The 9,689-nt window shown below is 37.7% G+C and overlaps 1 protein-coding gene across 1 annotated transcript; it reads right to left on the bottom strand.

Annotated features, from left to right (window-relative positions):
- Positions 1-7,433: 7,433 nt before the first annotated feature.
- On the bottom strand, positions 7,434-7,706 carry SERTM2 (serine rich and transmembrane domain containing 2). The gene has a single exon (XM_068961969.1). It carries the CDS (start codon positions 7,704-7,706, stop codon positions 7,434-7,436), a length of 273 nt encoding a protein of 90 aa, XP_068818070.1.
- Between the last annotated feature and the right edge of the window lie 1,983 nt (positions 7,707-9,689).

The raw sequence follows: 9,689 nt of genomic DNA, 5'->3' as shown, positions 1-9,689 counted from the left end.
TGTTTAGGTCCCAGATTCCACCCTGACTGTGGTCTCATCTCCTGCTGGCAGGCCCCTTCATAGAAGGGTCCTACTTCTGGTTTCTGGTAACGTTACCTCTTCCCATCATTTCCCTAGGTTTGGTGATAGCTTTCTGCTTCTGCTGATCTTGAGGTTGTCTCACTATCCCCATTTGTCTTCTATCACATGCATTATCAAGTCCTTGCAATAAATGTGCTCTATTTGAAATAGCTAGAGTGGTTCTTTTTTTTTTTTTTCTGATTGGTCTCTGAATGATACACCTCCTTTGAAAATCTGTAGTATGTTCTATCTTTTCTATGGTAAATAGTATTCAGTAAACCTCAAGTTGGATCTTTAAGCCATCCCATCTTGCCTACTTACTTCTGTGCTATATAGCCTTCTCCAAATCCATTCTCACACGTTTTCTCCACCCTGCTCTTTGCTCTAGAAGCTGGCCTCTACAAACTGCATCCCCTGGCTTGCTTGTCCTCTCGTTTACAGGTGGATTCAGTCTGCACTAGCAGATGAAGGTGAAGGAGAAAGTGTTTGGAGTATTTAATCCTCTATCCCCCTACAGTTTTGCTTATTTAGCTAAGGTCATAGATTGTTCATTTCTTTCTCATGACTACAGGACATGCCAGACTCTGAAAACAGTTCCCTCCCCTTACCGCTTCCAGCCTAAGACTGGCTGTAGCTTCCTACAGCTGCTAGTCCATGGGTGCTTTGCTGTCTCTTTGAATCCCTTAATCCTACCCACCACTTAGTAGATAGTCCCTTCTTTAGAATTTCTTTACTCATCCTTTATGAGAATGCCATCTGTTTCCTGCCAGGAGCATGATGAATACAATCACATACCTATGTTTGCAATCCATCCTTGTTCCTTGCAAACTCTTAGAACCCTATTTGTCCTGTACCAACACTGTTTCATTGGCTTCTGGCTGCAAATTATTAGCCCTAATTTCCTCTTATTTATGGTACTACTCCTAACCTTTTTACTTAATGTTTTTATTTGGTCTCCTCAGGTTGGAGTCTTCCCTCTCCCAAGAGGACTTTGTCTCTGACTCACTCTTCTCCTGCTACCAAGTATTTCCAGGCAATCTGCCTCAGTTTGAGGACCATTAAACCTAATCTTTCCCAACCTGATTGACAAGTGACTGACCCTCCCAAAACAGGGAGAAATACATGGGTGTATTCTATAATACATTACAGTCATTCTTTATTCAGTCTACTCTACAACCCCTCCCTGGGCAATCTCATCCATTAACACCTCTTAAATTTATGTCTCCAACCCTGACCTCTCTTGTGAGCCCCAGACCTGTATATTCAATTGCCTATTCAACATCTGCACTTGGATGTCTCAAAGACAAATTAATCTAAACATATGCGAAACAAAATCCATCTCCCCCTCAATCTGATTTTCCTCCAGTGTTCTTTGTCTCCATGAATAGAGCCACTAGACCTTTGTTCAAACTAGAATCCAGTCATTCATATTAGATTCTCCCTTCTTACTTATTCCACTGATCCAAGTCATCCAGTAATGCTAACTTTATCTCCTATGTGTACCTGCAAGCTAAGTTGCTTCAGTGGTGTCTGACTCTGCAACTCTATGGACCATAGCCCGCCAGGCTCCTCTGTCCATGGGATTCTCCAGACAAAAATACTGGAGTGAGTTGCCATTCCCTCCTCCCAAGGATCTTCCTGATCCAGGGATGGAGCTCGTGTTTCTTATGTCTCCTACATTAGCAAGCAGGTTCTTTACCACTAGCATTACCTGGGAAGCCCTTTATTGCCTATATTTATCTAAAGTTACTTGCTTTCCTTTATTTCCTTTCCCACTACCACTTGATGGGATGGTGGTAGGTCTAAAATGTTTGTAAACTTTCTTTACTAACTCTTATGCAGTATGTTGTAATTTTCTGTATTTACCTTTGAAGTATTTTATTGTCGCTTTGGTTGAATGACTAAGTGGTTTTTCACAGTGACTATGATCCTAGTTAGCCAAATGTTAAAAATCCTTCTGATATTTGACAAACTTTTTCAAATCAAATTCTGAATAAAGTTCTTTTGACCTCTGGTTAAAAAATAAAATAAAATAAAATAAAATGTCACCATCTTTCTCCTGAACCACTGCCATGACCTTTTAACTGGTCTCCCTGTGTCCACTCTTGCCCCTCTTCAATCCATCCTCCACACTGCTATCAGAATTCTCATCTTCTCTGTGCTTAAAATAAAGTTAAAAATCCACAACATTGCTCACAAGGCCTTCCATGTTCTTGTCCTTATCAACCTTTCCAGCCTTCTGGAGACTTCTCTTCACTCACTGTGCTTCTTCAAGCACGCCAAGTTTATTTGACCTCAGAATCTTTGCACACACTGTTCTCTCTATGGAATGTTTGCTCTATTACTCACCCATTAGATTTTAGCTTAGATATCATCTCAGTAAAGTTTCCTTGACACTCCAGGCCAGGCTAGGCAGCATGCCCTTCACTTTGTATGTATCCAAGCACACTATACTTCTCCGTTATAACACAGCAGTGTCGTAATTATCTGATCCAAGATGTCCATCCCAGTAGGCTGCAACTTGCACAAGGGCCTACCTAGTGTCTCCTGTTTTCACTGCTAGCACATATAGTAGGTGCTGAATAAATGTTGAATGGATGAATGAATTTAGGTATTTATCATCTTTGTCAGATTGTAAACTTTATGATTACAAACTTCAGATCCCCTAGCTTAGAATGCCGTATAATCTGTCTCTCTCATTCTCCACGGGGTGTGTGTATGATTTAATCAATAGATACTTGATGTGAAAAATGAATTGAAATTCCTGGAACTACTCAAATTATTCTTCAAAACCTCCTCGCCTATATTTATTATGTGCATTTTCTTTTCCCACTCTACATATGTTCCACATTTTGGTCTCTTTTTTTTCTAAAAGTACAATTCATTCTTTATGGCTAGAGGAATTTCCACAGTAATTCTCTCCCTTTTAATGCCACCACATTTATTAAAGAGCACAAATGAAATAGCTGCATACACTTAAAACACTATACAATTTTATAAGAACATTATTTTTCCTAAGAGAAGATGTTCTCATTTCTAGAAAGGGAAAGATCATAGTCATGTATACAATTTTATAAGAACATTATTTTTCCTAAGAGAAGATGTTCTCATTTCTAGGAAGGGAAAGATCATAGTCATGTATATGAAGAGCCTGCATTGACTGTGAACATTAAGTCAAATGATCAGAGGAATAAGATTTGCATTGTGGGTAGATAACCCATCTATATTTCTACTTCTTCTCTGTAAAGTAGAACTTCAGGGTTTGACTTTGTATAAACTTCTCTACTGCCTGTTAAATACATGTTGCTGCAGCTATAAAATGATTTATGAGATGGCAAAATTCTGTTTCTTTGTTCTGAATTTGGGCACGGGGAGTAGATAATCACTTATAGAGCTCTGTAATTTTCTGTAGAACTTGGAGTGTAATAGAATGAATAGCTTTGGAATATCTATTCAGTGCCTAGAAAGTAAGACACTTTTTTCAGGTGAGTATTAAACTAACTAGGAGTCCAAAGATTAGCAGTATACTTTTTTTTTTTTTTTTTTCCGGCAGTGTACTCTTGACTTGGCCTCTGCGTAACCAAAAATGTCTCACCAACCTCTCTGTGAGAATGTCCTCTTGTGTAAAACAGACTTCATAATACCTCCACTCATTATTCACAGGGTTGCTCTGAGAAACAAACAAAGTAGGAAATGGAAGATACATCAATAAAAATATCCCATAATGTGGGGAATGTTGCATGATATTGCTGCTTGAGATACCTTATTTCACTCTCCCCTCAGGTCACTTTCACTGGCACCTGGTAGTCACTACCTATTTTTCACATCTCACTACTAAAGAAATGAACACACCAATGAGGTTGCAAGAAGGGAGAAGATAAAAATTGGAAGGTTGGCGAATAAGAAAAAATAATGACACTTCAAAATTATAAATACCACAAATTTGTAATTGTTACAGTTTATATTGGGAGACTAATACTCTTTATATTGTTCAGACAATATATATTTGTTATCAGTAAGCCAAACAGAACTTATTTTGCAGGGACTGAAAATGACATGCAAATATTATATTTCATATATACAATATAAGCCTATTTCAAATATTAATGGTTTTAAACTAAATAAATCCAATTTTTCTTCCACACAACTCATTTTGTTTAAAAAGTACTTCTTTTATACAAATGCAGGTGAATAAGATGTATTATTAAATATAACTACATCATTGCATTAAATAAACCTGTTTTACCTACTTAGTAAGCATGATGGGGTCTGCAGCAGTCAAACTCATTTATGAGTCCAAAGCTTCAGATTTGGCATAGATGGAAATGTTAGGCTGAATGAACCTGTCTTTATTTGATTTATCTTAATATTTCCTGCCTAGTACATAATACATAATACACAAACCTTTTACAATAAACCTTGTTTTACACAACACATGATTCTGAAATGTATGCAAAGTACACTTTTGAAATTGAGTTATGTTAAACATATTAGGAGAGTTTACTATTTCAAGATTTCAAGTAATGAGTCCTTTTGTTTCATTGAATTATATGAAATTGCTGATATTTCAGCATTGTTTATTTACATAAATGCCAATTTCATGTGATTCAGTGTAATAAAAAGTGAATACTCATTCTTTTACCTTAAAACAAACTACATCTATATATAAATAACCTATCTGTTTATGTACATTTAGGCTAACATGCAATTTTTTGGAGAGTAGGGGTGAGGGAGGGAATTGCCTAGTCGGCACTTTGCATAGATGGATAAATTCAAATTATGCCCATTGATTGCTCTAGCTGCCTCTTTCAGCAGTAATATATGTTAATTAATACATTGGGGGATATAATAAAAATGAATATAAATGGAAAAGTTATTTTCTTCACAGACGGTTTGCTATGATGAAAACATTGTTTGTTTTTCCAAAGACTAAATACCATGTATGTCACCATAATGACACATCTGCATACATACATCTCCATTTATGTTATCACTGGAAATTGTGAGAGGTTATGCTGCTATTTTAGTGCAATCCATGCCATGTACTTTGGTTAATGCTCAGTGAAGATCTGGATCCCATGGGGTGGTTGTGATGAAAGAGGGTGGTTGTTTTCCAGGTGAGTAACCTAATCATAAACTAGGAATCTTTATCCAAGTCAGTGATTAAGGAGCAGTTTTAAAGTCCTGAAATCTGGGTTGGGGAGATCAGATGGGCAGGGACTAGATTTGCAGTTTGTCTCTTCATCAGATTCAGCAACAAGGCATTGGGTATCTTGCTATTCACTGCTGTTGAAAATGTAATCAGTTCCTTCATTTATCCAGTCACTGACTTCTTAACTGTAAAGTGCATTCAAATACTGTGAGCACAAAAGGCAGAGCCTGGAATGAGGAGAGATGTGTGTCCTTAAAAAGTTCTGGGGTATATTGGCATCCTTTGATGAAGTCCATGTATGGCTGCCAAAAACTATCATTTTAAAGGGTACATAGGGTCTGGGTGTGACTAAAGACAATTTAAACCCCCAAAGGAAATAATATGAATCACTTTGCATTTTGGAAATGACAATGCCAAAAGGGGAAGTGCATGTCCTATCCGATTCTTAGCCTACCTGCTCATCTCTTCTAAATGGTACAGAATGCAGCTGCCATCTCTTATGGTGTGCTATTGTAACAGGTGTGCCAGAGGCAGGCTTGCTGCTAAGTTTAGCTTTGCATGTGGGGATTTCACACTTTGTAGCCCCTTGGAGAGGGGAGTATTGGCAAATGACTGTGTATAAAAGTAGAAAGCACTTGGGAATTTCACCATCATGCTAGATTTAGATAAAAGTAAAGGAGCCAATCTAAATTGGCAACAAACTCGAGAGCATGTCTGGTAGAGGTGCCATTAACCTAACATCCATTCCACTTCTGTCTCACTGTCACAATTCCCAAGGGAGCACCTGGTGGAAATTTGATGACCATATTTTAGGTGTAAGCGAGAACTGATTTTTTTTAAAAGCAGGTAGAAATTAACATGGGTATTTTAGTTCTTTGGCGGCAAGAGTATGACCAGCCTTCTAATTTCTAATTTGTAATAAGTAAATTATTAAAAAATCAAATTGTCTCCCACTACTGGCACACTAGGGCTGATTATGAGAATGCAAGTTTTCAAAATATATTTATTTTATAGGTAATAAGTGAAACACTTCATCTTTTGGCAGGGATCAGGAAAGGAGGAACATTTTCTGGGAAAGACAAATGTGACATTTGAAGACACAGATCTCAATAAAGATTAGTTGGAGGGTATTATTTAGTCCTTTCCTCTTTTGTCTCTGTTTTTCTTACACTCAGATCTAAGAGGAGTCTAGTGATGACTGAATAGCTCTCAGATCATTTTTCAGAAAGAAAAACCTGGTACCCCAGTCTTGAGTGTTTTGTACAAAGCCACAATCATTCAACAACAGAATACCAAGACTATTTCATTTCTGCTTTAAAGTGCAGTTGAGTCTTCTTTGCCAAGGCCATCTTTAAACAAAGCTTAAATTTGAGTGCAACTCAATCCTGGAGCATGATGGGGAAGGAGAAAAGGGCAAAGAAGGTGCATGTATCATATAATGTTCATTAGCATAAGCATATTTTGACTTAATTTTCCCTTGGTTTGAGGAAAGCTCATTGTTCCAGATTTTTGTAATATATCTACCATTTTTTGAATTTTTAAAAGTCCAGTAATAGTAATAACACAGATATAAAATGCACATTTTCCCTCTCTAGGTGAGTTTGTTCACTAGAAACTTACTTTTGCAAATTGCTTTTAAAATTGAAACAGTGTCTTTAAAGACTGCTTTCATCTGGGACAAACCTGATGGCCATAGTTGATAAAATCACTACTCTTTTGACTTTGTGGTCCCTTCCATTAACCTCCAACATGAGTTAAGTTCATGTAACCAGAGGTGATTCTTTTGGGTCTAACTGCTAAATTAAAACTTGTTCCTTTCTTGGGGTAACCTCCTTGAACAATCAATCCTTTCAAAGGCAAATTTTCCTTGTTCTTGGAGTTTCCAGGGTCATATTTGTTTGTTTTTTAAACAACAGCTGCATATGAATTTCTGTGATCTGAGGGTTGCTCAAGGCCCAGCCTCTCTTTGGTTACCATGGAAACCTACCTTCCCAAGCAGCTGCCATTTCCTATATTCCTTGCAAGGAAGGAGTCAAACCTCTTAGATATCCCACAAGCAGAGTCAAGATAAAGAATAACACAAGGAAAGGAGGAACAACTTGTTAAGTGAACAACTTGTTGATTCCTTACACAGGAAGCTACATGAAATGAAGTCAGCTTTCCTGGACATCAACATATAAGGGTTCACTGAGATCCAGTAAAGCTCACCTTCATCCTGGCTTTAAGGAGTAGGAATCCGACTCTGCATCTCTACGTCTGTGAATTGAGGAACACTTTCTGTGCTCTCAGAGGTGATGGGTGAGATGACATGTTTGAGTCGAAGGAGCATCGTGAAGAGCAGGATGAGGAGAATGGCCAAGAGGCTCAGGAATAAGCCCACATACATATACAGGTTGGAATACTTATCTGAAGTAGTGTCAACCTCTGTTGCCAGGGTGGGGAAATGGGCCCGTCCAGTGAGATTTCCATGGTACTTGAAATGCACCTCCGTCATCACTCAAGACTTGAATTAGTACCTATTTCTAGTTGATTTCTATTGCCCTTGAAGCATTCCACAGTCACTTAGACTGTCTCTGAATATGCTGGAGGTGTTCTAACAATCTCAAACACAATCAAACAATCACAACCAGAGCCAAGTCAGTATTGCATAAGCAAGAAAATGATATTCTAATTTGGCAGTTGCCACACCGTCTCTATTTTCCAGCACAGCACCCCTCTCCCAAATAGTTTTTTTTATCAGAACTTCTTAACCACTTTCTTAAAATATAAATAAAATATTTTATTTTCCACAGTCCTACTCCTATACTGATTAAAATAAATATGGCAAAACTGCTTTATAATACTGGTATGAGGACAAGCATATCTGAGTATTAAATCAGACTTTTTCTATATTTTGGTGGAGGGAGAAAGCATTCTATTTTATCTACAGCTTATCTAATGTGTGCATTAATTATGTGAATTTAATTGGATTCTTCTGTGGGGAGATTTTCTAAAAGCTTTTGTATATTTCCAGCTCAGCATATCTGAGTTTTTGCCCTTCTTGTCTTTCTGAATCCCCCATAAGGATGGAGCTTGTAAGGTGTCTTCCCAACTGCCACAGCTTGAGGGTTGGAAGTCTAGAGAATGCAACTTTTCTGCAGTTTTGTTGACCTCCCTCAATGTAGGCTGGAGGGAAAGTGTTGTCAGACCTGGTAATTCTCAGATGGAGGAGGTCTCAGAGATGCTGACAGCAGTAGGTCTAGGCTCAGAAGATTTGACTCTTCAAATTCCTCAATAGATTTATTTTCCTGAAAATCAAAAACAAAAATAAAAGATTCGGGTATCTAAGAAACAGAGATGGTGATTTCTTTTGAAATAAAAATTAACTGATATATTGCAAAATGGTTTTAGATGGGAAATTTAGTTTTAGAATGGTATCCTGAGTTTTTATCATTTTGAATGCTTTTTTTTTTTCCTAAGTAGTATACCTGTTACAAGGTTAAAGAAAAATTCCAGTCAGAGGACAGCAGCTAATAACTTGGCTAGAGTAGGACAGTGTTTTCTAAACTAACTGGTCATAAAATTCTGAAGTACTTATTAAAATATAGACCCTGGGCCCCAATCTAGACTTTCTGAATCATAATCTCCACAGTTGGGCCTGCTCACTACTCTAGAGATTGAGATTTTACTGGTCTTAGGTGGGGTCCAAGCACTGGTATTGTTAAAAAGTTCCCCAAATGACTCTAAAGTACAGCCAGGACTGAAAACCATTGCTTTAGTTTAACCGAGAAAGCCTAGCACTGAAATGAAGATCTGTATCTAAGGATTTGTTTTTTCAAACCCCAGGTCCCAGTGCCATGGGTCACTTTAACAAATTATGAAATTTTCAGGAATTTAGGCTTCCCCAATTTTGTTTTTGTGTTCTCTGTCTCTCATTTAGGACTGTGGGGTAAGAATACACCCCCACTCCCCAGTATTTGTAGATCAGAAGTAATTGAAAGGGTGTGTTTGTTCTGAGCAAGTAACTTCATCTTTCATTAATGGTAAAGATGGACTGTTGTCTTTATTGGCAAAAACATTCCAGTGTGTAAATAGGGTCAACTATTTGCTGTTGAAGGCTTCCAAAATAATTTAGCTTGTTTTTCCCAACATGAATTTTGAATATAGGTGACTAAAAAAAAAAACAAAACATAAACTACCATCACCTGTTAAGCTTCCATGTGCAACAGTGGCAAAGAGCTGACAAGGTAGCCCAGTTCTGTCACTTGTTAACATGCCCAAGGAGTGTTAATAGAAATAGCTCCAACAATCACATTACTCTTCCTATAATCTTGAATTTTCCCCTGGCCTGGGAGCACTTCAGCTTAAAGTTTATATTTACTAGCTCATGCTACTGTAATTTCTGTAATCTGCATGATTCTTAGCCTACCTACCTATGGCCTCTATCGCCTGTGCAGAACCACCTGGTTCACAGAAACAAGAGCAAAGGGACAGGGTA

The sequence above is a fragment of the Capricornis sumatraensis genome, chromosome X (assembly GCF_032405125.1).
Source record: "Capricornis sumatraensis isolate serow.1 chromosome X, serow.2, whole genome shotgun sequence".
Lineage (NCBI taxonomy): Eukaryota > Metazoa > Chordata > Mammalia > Artiodactyla > Bovidae > Capricornis > Capricornis sumatraensis.
Note: the sequence above shows the minus strand (reverse complement) of the source record. Positions and strands in the feature narration are given on the sequence as shown.

Excerpts from the sequence above, each read along its gene's own strand:
- SERTM2 (XM_068961969.1), bottom strand. The coding sequence starts at position 7,706 with ATGACGGAGGTGCATTTCAAGTACCATGGAAATCTCACTGGACGGGCC.